This window comes from Oncorhynchus tshawytscha, linkage group LG18 (assembly GCF_018296145.1).
Source record: "Oncorhynchus tshawytscha isolate Ot180627B linkage group LG18, Otsh_v2.0, whole genome shotgun sequence".
NCBI classification, from domain to species: Eukaryota; Metazoa; Chordata; class Actinopteri; order Salmoniformes; family Salmonidae; genus Oncorhynchus; species Oncorhynchus tshawytscha.
The window spans coordinates 30,859,603-30,880,376 of NC_056446.1; the positions used below are offsets into that span (position 1 = coordinate 30,859,603).

At 43.7% G+C, this 20,774-nt stretch overlaps 1 protein-coding gene across 7 annotated transcripts in view; it reads left to right on the forward strand.

Annotated features, from left to right (window-relative positions):
- The window catches only part of LOC112217992 (serine/threonine-protein kinase MRCK alpha-like), a 112,383-nt gene that overhangs the window by 50,505 nt on the left and 41,104 nt on the right, over window positions 1–20,774 (forward strand). For 6 of the 7 annotated variants that reach the window (XM_042300934.1, XM_042300932.1, XM_042300933.1 and 3 more), the window contains 8 exons: window positions 8,841–8,934; window positions 14,552–14,752; window positions 17,271–17,409; window positions 17,626–17,735; window positions 17,886–17,965; window positions 19,474–19,640; window positions 19,782–19,910; window positions 20,505–20,638. In XM_042300934.1, coding sequence (XP_042156868.1) covers window positions 8,841–8,934; window positions 14,552–14,752; window positions 17,271–17,409; window positions 17,626–17,735; window positions 17,886–17,965; window positions 19,474–19,640; window positions 19,782–19,910; window positions 20,505–20,638 — 1,054 coding nt within the window. Of the gene's footprint in view, window positions 1–8,840; window positions 8,935–14,551; window positions 14,753–14,997; window positions 15,136–17,270; window positions 17,410–17,625; window positions 17,736–17,885; window positions 17,966–19,473; window positions 19,641–19,781; window positions 19,911–20,504; window positions 20,639–20,774 lie in introns of those variants that run through there. The other variant, XM_042300936.1, reaches the window with a different exon arrangement.

Consider the following 20,774-nt stretch of genomic DNA (forward strand, 5'->3'; position numbering starts at 1 on the left):
AAAAGTAGAGCAGTATGTAGGGAATAGTGTGTCATTTGGGCCATTACCTCATTATCCTGCTGTCCAGAGAGAAGCCTTTGTTCTTTGGGTTCAGGGAACCTCCCCTCTCTCCTTTCTCCCCTCCAAATCCTCATGCAGCCAGAGCTTCTGTTTAACTGTGCTACTTTAACTGTGCTACTTTAACTGTGCTACTTATCAGCAGGAGGTACACCCTTATACCCAATCCCTCCCCAGGCAGGATGTACCCCCATACTCCCCGCTACACCCCATCCCTCCCCAGGCAGGATGTACCCCCATACTCCCCTGCTACACCCCATCCCTCCCCAGGCAGGATGTACCCCCATACTCCCCCTACACCCCATCCCTCCCCAGGCAGGATGTACCCCATACTCCCCCTACACCCCATCCCTCCCAGGCAGAGTGTACCCCCATACTCCCTGCTACACCCCTCCCTCCCCAGGCAGGATGTACCCCCATACTCCCCCTACACCCCATCCCTCCCCAGGCAGGATGTACCCCCATACTCCCCCTACACACCATCCCTCCCCAGGCAGGATGTAACCCCATACTCCCCCTACACACCATCCCTCCCCAGGCAGGATGTAACCCCATACTCCCCCTACACCCCATCCCTCCCCAGGCAGGATGTACCCCCATACTCCCCCTACACCCCATCCCTCCCCAGGCAGGATGTACCCCCATACTCCCCCTACACCCCATCCCTCCCCAGGCAGGATGTACCCCCATACTCCCCCTACACCCCATCCCTCCCCAGGCAGGATATACCCACATACTCCCCCTACACCCCATCCCTCCCCAGGCAGGATGTACCCCCATACTCCCCTCTACACCCCTTCCTACTAAGGCAGAGTGTACCCCCATACTCCCCCTACACCACTCCCCCTACACCACTCCCTCCCCAGGCAGGATGTACCCCCTTACTCCCCCTACACCACTCCCTCCCCAGGCAGGATGTACCTCCATACTCCCCCCTACACCACTCCCATCAGGCACTGCTCTGACTCACCCACGCTTCTAAACCAAACCCTTATAAATGGGAAAGATGGGCAGTCTAAAAATATAACTTTAATAGGAAGCTGATTCAGTGGTAAATATGATCATCAGGCACTGTCTAAATGTGTAACTTTAATAGGAAGCTGATTCAGTTAGACGCTGCTGTAAAGTAGGAGCAGGCCCTTCATGTGATGTTGACTGTTAACAGTTGAGGAAGGACCTGTCAGTAGCTTCTACAGTGCTTTTATGTGCTGCTCTGTACTGAAGATTAACATTCATAGAACATGTGGAGTCATTTCAGCTTGTTAGAGATGCTGGGTATCAGAGAATGTCTGTCTGTGTGTATGGTCTTGGGCAGCAGGGAGCCTAGTGGTTAGAGCGTTGGGCCAGTAACTGAAAGGTTGCTGGATCGAATCCCTGAGCTGACCAAGTTAACCCACTGTTCCCCCTGTAGGCCGTCATTGTAAATAAGAATTTGTTTCATAACTGACTTGCCTAGTTAAATAAGGGTAGAAAAATATATACGGTGGCAAGAAAAAAACGTGAACCCTTTGGAATTACCTGGATTTTTCATAAATTGGTCATCAAATTTGATCTGATCTTCATCTAAGTCACAACAATAGACACACATAGTGTGCTTAAACTATATTGAATACATCATTTAAACATTCACAGTGTAGGTTGGAAAAAGTATGTGAAGCCCTAGGCTAATGACTTCTTCAAATGCTAATTGGAGTCAGGAGTCAGCTAACCTGGAGTCCAACCAATGAGACGAGATTGGAGATGTTGGTTAGAGCTGCCTTGCCCTATAAAAAACTCTCAATTTGAGTTTGCTATTCACAAGAAGCATTGCCTGATGTGAACCATGCCTCGAACAAGAGAGATCTGAGAAGACCTAAGATAGAGTTGTTGACTTGCATAAAGCTGGAAAGGGTTACAAAAGTATCTCTAAAAGTATCTCATTGGTCCACGGTAAGACACATTGTCTATAAATGGAGAAAGTTCAGCACTGTTGCTACTCTCCCTAGGAGTGGCCGTCCTGCAAAGATGACTGGAAGAGCACAGCGCATAATGCTCAATGAGGTAAAGAAGAATCCTAGAGTGTCAGCTAAAGACTTACAGAAATCTCTGGAACATGCTAGCATCTCTGTTGACGAGTCTACAATATGTAAAACACTAAACAAGAATGGTGTTCATGGGAGGACATCACAGAAGAAGAAAAAAAAACATTTCTCAACGTCTGAGGTTTCAAAAGTGCACCTGGATGTTCCACAACGCTACCAGCAAAATATTCTGTGAACAGATTAAACTACAGTTGAGTTGTTTGGAAGGAACACACAAGTGTGGAGAAAAAAAAGGCACACCACACCAACATCAACACCTCATCCCAACTGTAAAGTATGGTGGAGGGAGCATCATGGTTTGCGGCTGCCTCAGGGCCTGGACAGCTTGCGATCAGCGACGGAAAAATGAAATCCTAAGTTTATCAAGACATTTTGCAGGAGAATGTTAAGCTATCTGTCCGTCAAATGAAGCTCAACAGAAGTTGGGTGATGCAACAAGACAATGACCCAAAACACAGAAGTAAATCACCAGAATGGCATCAACAGAAGAAAATATGCCTTCTGGAGTGGCCCAGTCAGAGTCCTGACCTCAAGAGAGCAGTTCACACCAGACATCCCAAGAATATTGCTGAACTGAAACAGTTTTGTAAAGAGGAATGGTCCAAAATTCCTCCTGACCATTGTGCAGGTCTGATCTACAACTACAGAAAACATTTGTTTGAGGTTATTGCTGCCAAAGGAGGGCCAACCACTTGTTAAAACCAAGGGTTCACATACTTTTCCCACCCTGCACTGTGAATGTTTACACGGTGTGTTCAATAAAGACATGATAACATATCATTGTTTGTGTTATTAGTTTAAGCAGACTGTGTTTGTCTATTGTTGTGACTTAGATGAAGATCAGATCAGATTTTATGACCAATTTATGCAGAAATACAGGTATTTCCAAAGGGTTCACATACACACACGAAAAGGTGTGTGTGTGTGTGTGTGTATTTGGTTTAACTATCCAGAAGACATCACAAGGATAGTAAAACAAGGGGGAAATTATTTTTTTAGGCAGTGTTTAGGGTTAGAATTAAGGGTTAGGTTTAGGGTTACAATTGGGGTTAGGAGATTTAATTTAATTTATTTAACCTTTATTTAACTAGGCAAGCCAGTTAAGAACAAATTCTTATTTACAATGACGGCCTACCAAAAGGCAAAAGGCCTCCTGCGGGGACTGGGATTAAAAATAAAAAATAAATCAAATATAAATATATTAAAAAACACTCATCACGACAAGAGACAACACTACATAAAGAGAGACAACATAGCAAGGCAGCAACACATGACAACACAGTCAGGGTTAGTGTGTGTGTGTACTTACTCGATTTGATTTGGCAGTGCCTATGAATCACAACAACTCATAGTACAGTGGTGTGTAAAATCCTGTCCCCAAAACTACTCCGCTGTGAGACGACACAGCATTTGATGTGTGTTTGTGTCACTGGGGTTTGTTTCAGCAACCCCGGTATTTAGTGCCTTGCGAAAGTATTCGGCCCCCTTGAACTTTGCGACCTTTTGCCACATTTCAGGCTTCAAACATAAAGATATAAAACTGTATTTTTTTGTGAAGAATCAACAACAAGTGGGACACAATCATGAAGTGGAACGACATTTATTGGATATTTCAAACTTTTTTAACAAATCAAAAACTGAAAAATTGGGCGTGCAAAATTATTCAGCCCCTTTGCTTTCAGTGCAGCAAACTCTCTCCAGAAGTTCAGTGAGGATCTCTGAATGATACAATGTTGACCTAAATGACTAATGATGATAAATACAATCCACCTGTGTGTAATCAAGTCTCCGTATAAATGCACCTGCACTGTGACAGTCTCAGAGGTCCGTTAAAAGCGCAGAGAGCATCATGAAGAACAAGGTGTGTTACCAGGCAGGTCCGAGATACTGTTGTGAAGAAGTTTAAAGCCGGATTTGGATACAAAAAGACTTCCCAAGCTTTAAACATCCCAAGGAGCACTGTGCAAGCGATAATATTGAAATGGAAGGAGTATCAGACCACTGTCCCGCAGTTATGTTTGGATGTACCGATCCTGTGCAGGTGTTGTTACACGTGGTCTGCCACTGCGAGGACGATCAGCTGTCCGTCCTGCCTCCCTGTAGCACTGTCTTAGGCGTCTCACAGTACGGACATTGCAATTTATTGCCCTGGCCACATCTGCAGTCCTCATGCCTCCTTGCAGCATGCCTAAGGTACGTTCACGCAGATGAGCAAGGACCCTGGGCATCTTTCTTCTGGTGTTTTTCAGAGTCAGTAGAAAGGCCTCTTTAGTGTCCTAAGTTTTCATAAGCTGTTAGTTTCTTAATGACTGTTCCACAGGTGCATGTTCACTAATTGTTTATGGTTCATTAAACATGCATGGGAAACAGTGTTTAAACCCTTTACAATTAGATCTTGAAGTTCTTTTGATTTTTACGAAATGTCTTTGAAAGACGGGGTCCTGAAAAAGGGTTGTTTCTTTTTATGCTGAGTTTAGTCTCTCCATGAGGAGGAGATGCACTGCAGTACTTAATGCAGCTGGTGGCCACACAAGATACTGACTGTTACTTTTGATTTGTTAGCGTATTGATTTATTGTTAATATACTTTGTGTATTGTTACTATACTGTTAGTGTATTGATGATGTATTGTTACTATACTGTTTGTGTAATGTTAGTGTATTGATGATTTATTGTTACTATACAGTTAGTGTTGATGTATTGTTACTATACTGTTTGTGTAATGTTAGTGTATTGATGATTTATTAGTGTATTGATTTATTGATACTATACTGTTAGTGTAATGTTAGTGTATTGATGATTTGTTAGCGTATTGATTTATTGTTAATATACTTTGTGTATTGTTACTATAACTTCCGGCGCCGACAGAGATTGCCGCCTCGCTTCGCGTTCCTAGGAAACTATGCAGTTTTTTGTTTTTTTTTACGTGTTATTTCTTATATTAGTACCCCAGGTCATCTTAGGTTTCATTACATACAGTCGAGAAGAACTACTGAATATAAGATCAGCGTCAACTCACCATCAGTACGACTAAGAATATGATTTTCACGAAGCGGATCCTGTGTTCTGCCTTTCACCCAGGACAACGGAATGGATCCCAGCCGGCGACCCCAAAAAACGACTTCGTAAAAGAGGGAAATGTAGCGGTCTTCTGGTTAGACTCCGGAGACGGGCACATCGTGCACCACTCCCCAGTATACTTCTCGCCAATGTCCAGTCTCTTGACAACAAGGTTGATGAAATCCGAGCAAGGGTAGCATTCCAGAGGGACATCAGAGACTGTAACGTTCTTTGCTTCACGGAAACATGGCTCACTGGAGAGATGCTATCGGAGTCGGTGCAGCCAGCAGGTTTCTCCACGCATCGCGCCGACAGAAACAAACATCTTTCTGGTAAGAAGAGGGGCGGGGGCATATGCCTTATGGCTAACGAGACGTGGTGTGGTCACAAAAGCATACAGGAACTCAAGTCCTTCTGTTCACCTGAATTTAGAATTCCTCACAATCAAATGTCGACCGCATTATCTACCAAGGGAATTCTCTTCGATTATAATCACAGCCGTATATATTCCCCCCCAAGCAGACACATCGATGGCTCTGAACGAACTTTATTTGACTCTTTGCAAACTGGAATCCATACATCCTGAGGCTGCATTCATTGTAGCTGGGGATTTTAACAAGGCTAATCTGAAAACAAGACTCCCTAAATTGTATCAGCATATCGATTGCGCAACCAGGGCTGGCAAAACATTGGATCACTGCTATTCTAACTTCCGCGACGCATATAAGGCCCTGCCCCGCCCTCCTTTCGGAAAAGCTGACCACGACTCCATTTTGTTGATCCCTGCCTACAGACAGAAACTAAAACAAGAAGCTCCCACGCTGAGGTCTGTCCAACGCTGGTCCGACCAATCTGATTCCACACTCCAGGACTGCTTCCATCACGTGGACTGGGATATGTTTCGTATTGCGTCAGACAACAACATTGACGAATACGCTGATTCGGTGTGCGAGTTCACTAGAACGTGCTTTGAAGATGTCATTCCCATAGCAACGACTAAAACATTCCCAAACCAGAAACCGTGGATTGATGGCAGCATTCACGTGAAACTGAAAGCGCGAACCACTGCTTTTAATCAGGGCAAGGTGACCGGAAACATGACCGAATACAAACAGTGCAGCTATTCCCTCCGCAAGGCAATCAAACAAGCTAAGCGTCAGTATAGAGACAAAGTAGAATCTCAATTCAAAGGCTCAGACACAAGAGGTATGTGGCAGGGTCTACAGTCAATCACGGATTACAAAAAGAAAACCAGCCCCGTCACGGACCAGGATGTCTTGCTCCCAGGCAGACTAAATAACTTTTTTGCCCGCTTTGAGGACAATACAGTGCCACTGACACGGCCTGCAACCAAAACATGCGGCCTCTCCTTCACTGCAGCCGAGGTGAGTAAAACATTTAAACGTGTTAACCCTCGCAAGGCTGCAGGCCCAGACGGCATCCCCAGCCGCGCCCTCAGAGCATGCGCGACCAGCTGGCCGGTGTGTTTACGGACATATTCAATCAATCCCTATCCCAGTCTGCTGTTCCCACATGCTTCAAGAGGGCCACCATTGTTCCTGTTCCCAAGAAAGCTAAGGTAACTGAGCTAAACGACTACCGCCCCGTAGCACTCACTTCCGTCATCATGAAGTGCTTTGAGAGACTAGTCAAGGACCATATCACCTCCACCCTACCTGACACCCTAGACCCACTCCAATTTGCTTACCGCCAAATAGGTCCACAGACGATGCAATCTCAACCACACTGCACACTGCCCTAACCCATCTGGACAAGAGGAATACCTATGTGAGAATGCTGTTCATCGACTACAAGCTCAGCATTTAACACCATAGTACCCTCCAAGCTCGTCATCAAGCTCGAGACCCTGGGTCTCGACCCCGCCCGGCTTGTCACCAAAAGCACTGACAAACTTCTACAGATGCACAATCGAGAGCATCCTGGCGGGCTGTATCACCGCCTGGTACGGCAACTGCTCCACCCACAACCGTAAGGCTCTCCAGAGGGTAGTGAGGTCTGCACAACGCATCACCGGGGGCAAACTACCTGCCCTCCAGGACACCTACACCACCCGATGTTACAGGAAGGCCATAAAGATCATCAAGGACAACAACCACCGAGCCACTGCCTGTTCACCCTGCTATCATCCAGAAGGCGAGGTCAGTACAGGTGCTTCAAAGCTGGGACCGAGAGACTGAAAAACAGCTTCTATCTCAAGGCCATCAGACTGTTAAACAGCCACCACTAACATTGAGTGGCTGCTGCCAACACACTGACTCAACTCCAGCCACTTTAATAATGGGAATTGATGGGAAATGATGTAAAATATATCACTAGCCACTTTAAACAATGCTACCTAATATAATGTTTACATACCCTACATTATTCATCTCATATGTATACGTATATACTGTACTCTATATCATCTACTGCATCTTTATGTAATACATGTATCACTAGCCACTTTAACTATGCCACTTTGTTTACATACTCATCTCATATGTATATACTGTACTCGATACCATCTACTGTATCTTGCCTATGCCGCTCTGTACCATCACTCATTCATATATCTTTATGTACATATTCTTTATCCCCTTACACTTGTGTGTATAAGACAGTAGTTTTGGAATTGTTAGTTAGATTACTTGTTGGTTATTACTGCATTGTCGGAACTAGAAGCACAAGCATTTCGCTACACTCGCATTAACATCTGCTAACCATGTGTATGTGACAAATAAAATTTGATTTGATTACTGTTAGTGTATTGATGTATTGTTACCATACTGTTAGTGTTGATGATGTATTGTTACTATACTATTAGTGTGTTGATGGTTTATTATTAGTGTATTGATTTATTGTCACTATACTGTTAGTGTAATGTTAGTGCATTGATGTATTGTTACTATACTGTCAGTGTAATGTTAGTGTATTGATGATGTATTGTTACTATACTGTTAGTGTTTTGATGATGTATTGTTAGTGTTTTGATGTATTGTTAATGTGCTGTTAGTGTATTGATTATGTATTGCTTTTATTAGTGTATTGTTATTGTACTGTTAGTGTATTGATGTGTTACTGTACTGTCTAGTATATTGTTGCTATACTGTACTGTGTATCAATGGTGTATAGGTAACGAGACTAGTGAAGACAAGGGCTTGACATTGTCTGCATTAAGTGGGATGTAATATCAGAATAGTGGTCAGGACAGGGTGTTCTGGTTGGGACAGGGTGTTCTGGTTGGGACAGGGTGTTCTGGTTGGGACAAGCCTCTGTCTGCCTTGTGGGGGGTAACCTTGTGAGGGGTCTGCCCTATTGGCAGTAGAGGCTGCAAGGGCAACGAACAGCCCAAATAAACAAGACTTAATGATGGGAGACTAAAGGCATCCAGGAGCAAACAAACTTTCTCTCTCTCTCTACAGAAGCTAAATCTACTTTTCACTCTCTCTCACCAAACACTCACTAGTGTTGCGTTAGTGGTTTTTGCTCTTTCATTCTCTCTCTCTCTCCCTCCCTGTCTCCCCCTCCTGAGATATTTGTTTTTCATTTTATTGCACTCCCCCTCTCTTCCTTCATTCCTAGTTCTCTTTCTCAGAGTCATCGGTATATTTACTTTGGTCTCTCTGTCTTCTGTCACCTTCAGGGACATCAAGCCAGACAACATCTTGATGGACATGAACGGTCACATTCGCCTGGCTGACTTTGGTTCCTGCCTCAAACTCATGGAGGACGGCACGGTGAGTAGGCCGACATGTACCAGTCAAAGTTTGGACACCTACTCATTCACGGGTTTTTCTTTATTTTTACTATTTTCTACATTGTATAATAATAGTGACGACATCAGAACTATGAAATGACACACATGGAATCATGTAGTAACCAGAAAAGTGTTAAACAAACAACAATATATTTAATATTTTAGATTCTTCAAAGTAGCCACCCTTTGCCTTGATTACAGCTTTGTACACTCTTGGCATTTTCTCAACCAGCTTCATGAGGTAGTCACCTGGAATGCTTTTCCAACAGTCTTTGAGTTCCCACATATGCTGAGCACTTGTTGACTGCTTTTCCTTCACTCTATCCAACTCATCCCAAACCATCTCAATTGGGTGATTGTGGAGGCCAGGTTATCTGATGCAGCACTCCATCACTCTCCTTCTTGGTCAAAAAGCCCTTACACAGCCTGGAGGTTTGTTTTGGGTCATTGTCCTGTTGAAAAACAAATGATAGTCCCACTAAGAGCAAACCAGAGGGGATGGTGTAACCCTACAGAATGATGTGGGAGCTATGCTGGTTAAGTGTGCCTTGAATTGTAAATAAATCACCAACCGTGTCACCAGCACAGCACCGTCACACCTCCTCCATGCTTCACTGTAGGAACCACACATCAAATAAAATTGTATTGGTCACATGCACATATTTAGCAGATGTTATTGCGGGTGTAGCGAAATGCGTGTGTTTCTACCTCCAACAGTGCAGTAATATCTAACAAGGAATATCTAACAATTTCACAAAAATACACACATCTAAAGTAAAGGAATGGAATTAAGAACGTATAAATATTTGATGAGCAATGTTGGAGTGGCGTAGACTAAAATACAGTATATACATACAGTTGAAGTCGGAAGTTTACATACATCTTTGCCAAATACATTTAAACAGTTTTTCACAATTCCTGACATTTAATCGTAGTGTAAATTCCTGGTCTTATGTCAGTTAGGATCACCACTTCATTTTAAGAATGTGAAATGTCAGAATAATACTAGAGAGAATTCTTTCCGGCTTTATTTCTTTTACCATTTTCCCAGTGGGTCAGAAGTTTACACGCACTCAATTAGTATTTGGTAGCATTGCCTTTTAAATTGCTTAATTTGGGTCAAATGTTTTGTGTAGCCTTCCACAAGCTTAATTTTGGCCCCATTCCTCCTGACCGAGCTGGTGTAACTGAGTCAGGTTTGTAGGCCTCCTTGCTCACACATGCTTTTCCAGTTCTGCCCACACATTTTTTATAGGATTGAGGTCAGGGCTTTGTTATGGCCTCTCCAATACCTTGACTTTGTTGTCCTTAAGCCAGTTTGTCACAACTTTGTAAGTATGCTTGGGGTCATTGTCCATATGGAAGACCCATTTGCGACCAAGCTTTAACTTCCTGACGGATGTTTTGAGATGTTGCTTCAATATATCCACAGAATTTTTCTCCGTCATGATGCCATCTATTTTGTGAAGTGTACAGTCCCTCCTGCAGCAAAGCACCCCCACAACATGATGCTGCCACCACCGTGCTTTACGTTTGGGATGGTATTCTTCGGTTTGCAAGCCTCCCCCTTTTTCCTCCAAACATATTGATGGTCATTATGACCAAACAATTCTATTTTTGTTTCATCAGACCAGAGGACATTTCTCAAAGTATGATCTTTGTCCCCATGTGCAGTTGCAAACCATAGTCTGTCTTTTTTATGGCTGTTTTGGAGCAGTGGTTTCTTCCTGCTGAGCAGCCTTTCAGGTTATGTTGATATAGGACTTGTTTTACTGTGGATATAGATACTTTTTTTACCTGTTTCCTCCAGCATCTTCACAAGGTCTTTTGCTGTTGTTCTGGGATTGATTTGCATTTATCGAACCAAAGTATGTTCATCTCTAGGAGACAGAACGCGTCTTCTTCCTGAGCGGTTTTACGGCTGTGTGGTCCCATGGTGTTTATACTTGCGTACTATTGTTTGTACAGATGAACGTGGTACCATCAGGCGTTTGGAAATTGCTCCAAAGGATGAACCAGACTTGTGGAGGTCTACAATTTTTTTTCTGAGGTCTTTGTTGATTTATTGATTTTCCCATGATGTCAAGCAGAGGCACTGAGTTTGAAGGTTGGCCTTGAAATACATCCACAGGTACACCTCCAGTTGACACAAATTATGTCAATTAGCCTATCAGAAGCTTCTAACGCCATTACATAATTTTCTGGAATTTTCCAAGCTGTTTAAAGGCACAGTCAACTTAGTGTATGTAAATGTCTGACCCACTGGAATTGTGATACAGTGAATTTGAACCTCTCTAGGGTACGTGGCATGGTAGCGCCCCCACCTCGTCAACAGCCAGTGAAACTGCAGGGCGCCAAATTCAAAACAACAGAAATCCCATAATTAAAATTCCTCAAAAATGCATGTATTTTACACCATTTTAAAGATACACCTGTTATAAATCCAGCCACAGTGTCCGATTTCAAAAAGGCTTTACGACGAAAGTAAACCGAACTATTATGTTTGGTCAGAGCCAAGTCACAGAAAAACACAGTCAAAGAGAGGATTTTTCGAGCCAAATAGAGGAGTCTCACAGCGCAGAAATATAGATAAAATGTATCACTAACCTTTGATGATATTCATCAGATGACACTCAGAGGACTTCATGTTACACAATACGTGTATGTTTTGTTCGGTAAAGTTCATATTTATATACAAAAATCTGAGTTTACATTGGCGCGTTATGTTCAGTAGTTCCAAAACATCCGGTGATTTTGCAGAGCCACATCAATTTACAGAAATACTCATAATAAACATTGCTAAAAGATACAAGTGTTATGCATGGAATTTTAGATACATTTCTCCTTAATGCAACCGCTGTGTCAGATTTCAAAAAAACTTTACGGAAAAAACACACCATGCAATAATCTGTGTACGGCGCTCAGAGACCAAAACAACCCAAACAGATATCTGCCATGTTGTGTAGTCAACATGGCATAAATAGCATTATAAATATTCACTTACCTTTGATCTTCATCAGAATGCACTCCCAGGAATCCCAGTTCCACAATAAATGTTTGTACACAATCCAAACTCATGCCGCGCGGTCACTAGCAGCAGACAAAGTCAAAAAGTTGCATTACAGTCCGTAGAAACATGTCAAACGATGTATAGAATCAATCTTTAAATGTTTTTAACATAAATCTTCAATAATGTTCCAACCGGACAATTCCTTTGTCTGTAGAATTGCAATGGAACAGAGCTAACTATCACTTGAATGCGCAAGACTGAGCTCGTGGCTCTCTGGCAGACCTCTGACTCGTTCCCCTCTCATTCGCCCCCACTTCACAGTAGAAGCATCAAGCTACGTTCTGAAGACTGTTGACATCTAGTGGAAGCCTTAGGAAGTACAATATGACCCCATAGACACTGTGTATTCGATAGGCCAAGAGTTGAAAACTACAAACCTCAGATTTCCCACTTCCTGGTTGGATTTTTTCTCAGGTTTTTGCTGGCCATATGAGTTCTGTTATACTCACAGACATTCAAACAGTTTCAGAAACGTCAGAGTGTTTTCTATCCAAATCTAGAAATTATATAAATATTCTAGCTTTTATGGCTGAGTAGTAGGCAGTTTAATTTGGGCACTCTTTTCATCCAAAATTCATCCAAAAATGCTCTCCCCTTCCCAAGAGAAGTTAAGTGAAATAATATGTCTGTTAACAATTGTTGGAAAAATGACTTGTCATGCACAAAGTAGGATTCCTAACCGACTTGCCAAAACTATAGTTTGCTGACAAGAAATTTGTGGAGTGGTTGAAAAATGAGTTTTAATGACTCCAACCTAAGTGTATGTAAACTTCCGACTTCAACTGTATGAGATGAGTAATGCAAAATATGTAAACATTATTAAAGTTGCCAGTGATTTTAAGTCTATGTATATAGGGCAACAGCCTCTAAGGTGCTAGTGATGGTTATTTAACAGTCTGATGGCCTTGAGATAGAAGCTGTTTTTCAGTTGATGTTGAGATGTCTGTCGTTCAGCTACTCTGTGTCTCACAAAGACACGGTGGTTGGAACCAAAAATCTTACATTTTGGAATCATCAGACCAAAGGACATATTTCCACCGGTCTAATGTCCTTTGCTCGTGTTTCTTGGCCCAATCAAGTCTCTTCTTATTATTGGTGTCCTTTAGTAGTGGTTTCTTTACAGCAATTCGACCATGAAGGCCTGATTCATACAGCAGAGGTAACTCTGGGTCTTCCTTTCCTGTGGCGGTCCTCATGAGAGCCAGTTTCATCATAGCACTTGATGGTTTTTGTGACTGTATTTGAAGAAATTTTCAAAGTTCTTGCAATTTTCCAGATTGACTGACCTTCATGTCTTAATGTAATGATGGGCTGTCATTTCTCTTCGCTTATTTGAGCTGTTCTTGCCATAATATGGACTTGGTCTTTTACTAAATTGGGTTATCTTCTGTATACCTCACCTACCTTGTCGCAAGACAGCTGATTGGCTTAAATGCATTAAGAAATTCCTCAAATTAACTTTTAACAAGGCACACATTTTAATTGAAATGCATTCCAGGTGACTACCCCATGAAGCTGGTTGTGAGAATGCCAAGAGTGTGCAAAGCTGTCAAGGCAAAGGGTGGCAACTTTGAAGAATCTCAAATAAAAATAATGTTTTTATTTGTTTAAACACTTCTTCGGTTACTACATGATTCCATATGTGTTATTTCATAGTTTTGATGTCTTCACTATTATTCTACAATGTAGAAAATAGTCAAAATAAAGAAGAAAAATAAAGAAAAACTCTGGAATGAGTAGTTGTGCCCAAACTCTCTTTCTCTCTATCCGTCTTTTATCTTTTCTTTGCACACAACCCAAACACCTCCAAAAACCACCAACCGCCACCCCATCAAACCCTGGGCCCCTCTAGACCTCCCGTTTGGCTGAAGCCCCTTTAGGCCTTCTCTGTGTCTGATTTCATGGCTGTGCCTGTGGTTAAGACTCTTCCGCTAATTAAGCTGCTCCGAGGTGGTTGGCTATGTGGCTTTGATGAATAAGTTGAGACCTTAGAGGATCCGCCTCTCTAAAGCTGGCGCTTCTTTGGCCTAGTCTCAGGGAAGTTTGATTTATTTAGTATGTACTCTATGGCATGGACTTGTTTAGGTTTGGTGGACATATTTGACTCCAAACACACTGTAGACGCGCAATTAACAACACCAGATTACAGATTATTTCTCTAACATTAAAAGGATTTGTGCAGTTTGAAGGAAGTTAGAGGTAGATTCACGAGCCAATGCTATGCGTAACCTGCCATACCTGTAGACTTCTAGTCATTGGACTAATGCTAGTTAGCATTGGCTCGTGAAAGACTTCCTTCATACTGCACGCAGAGACATAAAAATGGTCTTCACAAGTTCGTCTGACTCTGGTGCAAGTGGAAAATTGGCTTAGGCCTAACTGCCAGAATCACACAGTATCCCTTTAATAAAGTATGATATTATTTCTATGGTTTGTCCCCCAAGCCATCCATTGAACCATCGATGCGTCTATGCCTCTATCCATCCACTCACTAATCCATTCATCTCCTGTGCCTGGTCTCCCTCAGGTCCAGTCGTCAGTTGCCGTGGGGACCCCGGACTACATCTCTCCGGAGATCCTGCAGGCGATGGAGGATGGGAAGGGGAAGTACGGTCCAGAGTGTGACTGGTGGTCCCTGGGGGTCTGCATGTACGAGATGCTGTACGGGGAAACCCCCTTCTACGCCGAGTCTCTAGTGGAGACCTACGGCAAGATCATGAACCACAAGGTGAGGGGGGGGGTGGTAAGACTGGACAGAGGAGGCTGACTGTAGCTACCCTGGGGTGTATCATTTGATTTATTTGACCATACAAAACCACAGCTCTACCACACGTGTAGCCTATACAATGCATTGAAAATCCTAGAGGACCACCCAAAATGTTGTACAGCCCATTTCCATTGTGGTCCTCTTTTTTGAGGCTGTCAGGCAGGTTAAGGCTTACCGGTAGTGACATTGTACCTACTGTACTAAAACACATCTTTTATTCTATGGTTCAAGACGAGCGTGATTGTCTGAAGTACTTTCTATACATAGTTTTATTCTTTCTGACTCCTCTACCCCTTTTCTTCTTGTTCCTTTCCATCGACCGACAGGAGGAGTTAGGGGCTGCTGTGAGTGTTTCTTTTTGGAGTCTGATTGCCCAGTCCCAAATGGACCCCTATTCCCTACCACCTATACACTTGTAGATTCCTCTTAGATCTCCACAAGTGCATAGGAAGTAGGGGCTAGGGTTGATTTGGGAACGGGTCTGAGTGTTAGTTGTTAAAGTTTGAGTATGTTCTGTTCAAGGGCTGATCTAGGATCAGTTAAGCTGTTTAGATCATGTAAATGAGATTAAATGGGCCTGATCCTAGATCAGCACTGCTAAGAGGAATACTCTGAGACAATTGATTCATACAGTGCATTCGGAAAGTATTCATACCCCTTGACTTTTTCCACATTTTATTACGTTATTGCTATATAATGAAATCTGTTAAGTAAAACATGTCAATCTACACACAATACCTCATAATGACAAAGTGAAACTTTTTTTTTTAGCAGTTTTTATTAAAAATAAACAGAAATACCTTATTTACATACGTATTCAGACCCTTTGCTTTGAGACTCAAAACTGAGCTCAGATCTGGGGAAGGGTACCAAAAAATGTCTGCTGCATTGAAAGACCTTAAGAACACAGTGGACTCCATCATTCTTAAATGAAAGAAGTTTGGAACCGCCCGGCCAATCTTAACAATCAGGGGAGAAGGGCCTTGTTCAGGGAGGTGACCAAGAAGCCGATGGTCACTGACAGAGCTACAGAGTTCCTCTGTAGAGATGGGAGAACCTTCCAGAAGGACACCCATCTCTGCAGCACTCCACCAATCAGGCCTTTATGGTAGGGTGGCCAGACGGAAGCCGCTCCTCAGTAAAAGGCACATGACAGCCTGCTTGGAGTTTGCCGAAAGGCAGCTAAATGACTCTCGGACCATGAGAAACAGGATTCTCTGGTCTGATGAAACCAAGATTGAACTCTTTGGCCTGAATACCAAGCGTCATATCTGGACGAAACCTATCAGCATACCTACAGTGAGGCATGGTGGTGGCAGCATCATGCTGTGGGGATGTTTTTCAGAGGCAGGGACTGGGAGACTATTCAGGATCGAGGCAAAGATGCGCGGAGCAAAGTACAGCAAGATCCTTGATGAAAACCTGCTCCAGAGTGCTAAGGACCTCGGACTGGGGTGAAGGTTCACCTTCCAACAGGACAATAACCCTAAGCACACAGCCAGGACAATGCAGGAGTCTGGACTTGAACCCGATCTAACAACTCTGGAGAGACCTGAAAATAGTTGTGCAGTGACGCTCTCCATCCAAACTGACAGAGCTTGAGAGGATCTGCAGAGGAGAATGGGAGAAACTCCCCAAATACAGGTGTGCCAAGCTTGTAGAGTCATACCCAAGAAGACTCAATGCTGTAATCGCTGCCATAGGTGCTTCAACAAAGTACTGAGTAAAGGATCTGAATACTTATGTGAATGTGATATTTCAGTTTATATTGTAATTAATTAGCCAAAATTGCAAAAAAAACTATTTTTGCTTTGTCATTATGGGGTATTGTGTGTAGATTGAGAGAACAATTTAATCCATTTTAGAACAAGGCTGTAATATAACAAAATGTGGAAAAGGTCAAGGGGTCTGAATACTTTCCGAATGAACTGTACAACCCCAGGTCTGTTCATACTTCAGCCCATCCTGACTCCAAACCACACCGTTCTACCTTCATAACTCTCCCTTCCCGTCACCTTTCAACTACGCCATCTAGTTCACCCAGCCATATTTGTTGAGCAAATGCCTTGTGGGCACATTAAACCATTAAATGTTGGCTAGAACTGTACTGCTTTCTACTGCAACAGGATAAACATGCATGGGCCATATACCATTTTTATTTATTTTTACATTTCTTTGTCAGGGGCCATGTACACAAATAAATACATGAAACATGAAACAATGTGTACGAAGATTATTCTGCCAACAGTATGGAACTATTCCGCTGTCGACTGCAACAGGGGAACGTTGTGTTATGAGTAAAAAATAAATTAGAAATACAAATATTTGACCAAACTGGACGTAAACAGTATATCTAGGCTGCATCCCAAATGGTCAAAAGTAGTGCCGTAAATAAGGAATAGGGAACCATTTGGGACGTAGGGTATCTTCATTATTCAGACTCCTTTCCCTCTCCTCTTACCCTCCGCCGGGTGCCCAGGAGCGTTTCCAGTTCCCCCTGCAGATGACCGATGTGTCCGAAGACGCCAAGGACCTGATCCGACGCCTCGTCTGCAGCCGGGAGCACCGCCTGGGCCAGAACGGCATCGACGACTTCAAATCTCACCCCTTCTTCTCTGGTAGGGCCTGAGGTTTTAAAACAGTGTGTGCGTGCTAGGGTTTGTCTGTCAATTATTCTCTGGTGTCATTTCCAGGAGTTGATATAGATAACCTCTTATCTTGTTAATTGGTGTTGAAGTTAGGCTGGACAGTAGACGATGGTATGAGAATCGTTACAATAACAAACCATGATCACAGTTTGCCAGTCATATCATGTTTAATGTCATTCCTTTCAGGCATTGACTGGGACAACATCCGTACGTGCGAGGCCCCCTACATCCCAGAGGTCAGCAGCCCCACAGACACCTCTAACTTTGACGTGGACGACGACTGTCTCAAGAACTCCGTAAGTCTCTCTCTCTCTATGGGACTACATCAAGACTTAGACTCTCATCTTTCAGTCTCTCTCTGTCTCCATCTTTTATCTGTCCATCTCTTTCATCTGTTTGTAATGTTAAGGTTGACGTGTTCTATAATAAGTTTTGTGTTATTTCAGGAGACGATGCCCCCTCCCTCACACACGGCCTTCTCTGGACACCACCTGCCCTTCGTAGGTTTCACCTACACCAGTAAATGGTGAGTGGTCGCTAAGCGACAACCCCCGTTTAGTTTCCAAATGAACTTCCACATCTTCGTCAATACATACAGCATACAGAAAAATACATCTTAACCTGGTCCCAGATCTGTTTGTGCTGTCTTGCCAACTCCTATGGTCATTGTCATGTTTGGCATAACAATGAGGATAGGCTATACAGCACAATCAGATCTGGGACCAGTCTACTTCACTCCTACTTCTCTATCATCTGATCTAACCTCAGCCACACTTCCACTAGCACTCAGTTTCCACCGTTGAGAAAGCATTGAATGGTGTAATTGTTTATCTTAGCCTGAAGGCTAATGGTGGTTGCGTTCTCTCTCTCCTCTCCTCTCCTCTCTCTCTCTTTAAGTTCAATGTCAATATAAGGGGCTTTTTTTGGCATGGGAAACATGTTTGTTTGTATTTATTTATTTCACCTTTATTTAACCAGGTAGGCCAGTTGAGAACAAGTTCTCACGTACAACTGTGACCTGGCCAAGATAAACAAGTGAAATAGATAATAAACTAAAGTTGCCTGGTTGCCCTTTTCTTGTGGCAACAGGCCACAAATCTTGCTGACAATAGAAATGGGAGTATTTCAATTGGATTTGTTTTCAAATTCTTTGGGGGTCTGTCTATTCTGAGGTAAATATGTGTCTCTAATATGGAATGCATCTCTTTCTCTTCCCTATCTCTTCCATATCTCTTCCCTATCTCTCCCCCCCTCTTCCCTATCTCTCTCCCCCTCTTCCCTATCTCTCTTCCCCCTCTTCCCTATCTCTCTCCCCCTCTTCCCTATCTCTCTCCCCCTCTTCCCTATCTCTCTCCCCTTCTCCCCCCTATCTCTCCCCCTTCTTCCCTATCTCTCTCCCCTTCTTCCCTATCTCTCTCCCCCTTCTTCCCTATCTCTCCCCTCTTCCCTATCTTCCCCCTCTTCCCTCTCTCTCTCCCCCCTCTTCCCTATCTCTCTCTCCCCCTCTTCCCTATCTCTCTCCCCCTCTTCCCTATCTCTCTCTCCCCCTCTTCCCTATCTCTCTCCCCCTCTTCCCTATCTCTCTCTCCCCCTCTTCCCTATCTCTCTCCCCCTCTTCCCTATCTCTCTCCCCCTCTTCCCTATCTCTCTCTCCCCCTCTTCCCTATCTCTCTCTCCCCCTCTTCCCTATCTCTCTCTCCCCCTCTTCCCTATCTCTCTCCCCCTCTTCCCCCTCTTCCCCCCTTCCCTATCTCTCTCCCCCTCTTCTCCCCCTCTTCCCTATCTCTCTTTCCCCCTCTTCCCTATCTCTCTCTCCCCCTCTTCCCTATCTCTCTCTCTCCCCCTCTTCCCTATCTCTCTCTCCCCCTCTTCCCTATCTCTCTCTCCCCCTCTTCCCTATCTCTCTTTCCCCCTCTTCCCTATCTCCCCCTCTTCCCCTATCTCTCTTTCCCCCTCTTCCCTATCTCTCTTTCCCCCCTCTTCCCTCTTCCCTCTCTCCCCCTCTTCCATATCTTCCATATCTCTCCCCTCCAGTACCCTGTCTGACCGGGGCTGTCTGAGGGAGGCAGGTGGTAGCAGTCAGACACAGATGGATGTATGTGTCCAGCGCAGTCTGGAGGAGAGTCTGGCCACCGAGGCCTACGAGAGGAGGATACGACGCCTGGAGCAGGAGAAGACTGAGCTCAGCCGCAAGCTGCAAGGTACACACACTCACACCTCTCCTCCTCCCCCTCTCCTTTCCTCCCCCTTTCCTCTCCTCTCCTCCCACTTTCCTCTCCTCTCCTCCCACTCTCCTTTCCTCTCCTCTCCTTCTCATCCTCTCCCTGTATGTTGTGTTCCAGAGTCCACCCAGACAGTCCAGGCCCTGCAGCACGCGTCAGGAGAAGGACCAGCACCCGTCCCCTCTAACAAGGAGGTGGAGATCAGGAGTCTGAAGACTGAGATTGACATCCTCAAGAAAAAGATTGCAGGTGAACATTCAACATTTTACTGTAAAGGTTGTATAGTTGGTTGTATAGTAGAAGACAAACGTTCTACTGTAAAGGTTTACTGCTGTATAGTAGAAGACAAACGTTCTACTGTAAAGCTTTACTGTTGTGTAGTAGAACACAAACGTTCTACTGTAAAGGTTTACTGCTGTGTAGTAGAACACAAACGTTCTACTGTAAAGGTTTACTGCTGTGTAGTAGAACACAAACGTTCTACTGTAAAGGTTTACTGCTGTGTAGTAGAACACAAACGTTCTACTGTAAAGGTTTACTGCTGTGTAGTAGAACACAAACCAGCCAGGTCAGCATTTACATGCATAGCCAAGTGTATGATAGAGTAGGACTGAAATACACTGAGAGATAAACAGAGATGCTATTCATAATCCACACGGTGATCTGTACCAGGGTTATGGTTTGGATTCCCAAGGGGGACCAGTACAAAAGCATGAAAATGTATGTTCTTATCCAGAGCGTACATTTAGCGTCTGCTAAATGACTACAATTTGAAATGTACACTATAATGGAACATGCATCATAGTGAAATGTAATTTGTTGGCCTTCTGTAATGTGTGTTAGACTCAGGTCAACAGGAACGTGAGTTAGAAGAAGCTTCATCAGTCCGTAGAGAGATGGAGGATTCATCTAAACACATCAGGAACCTGGAGAAACAGATGAAGAGTCTCAACCTGGAGAAGGACGACCTGCACAAGGTGTGTTTCTCTCTGTATAGCACCACCTGGGTGTGTTTGTCTGTATATAGCACCACCTGGGTGTGTTTGTCTGTATATAGCACCACCTGGGTGTGTTTGTCTGTATATAGCACCACCTGGGTGTGTTTGTCTCTGG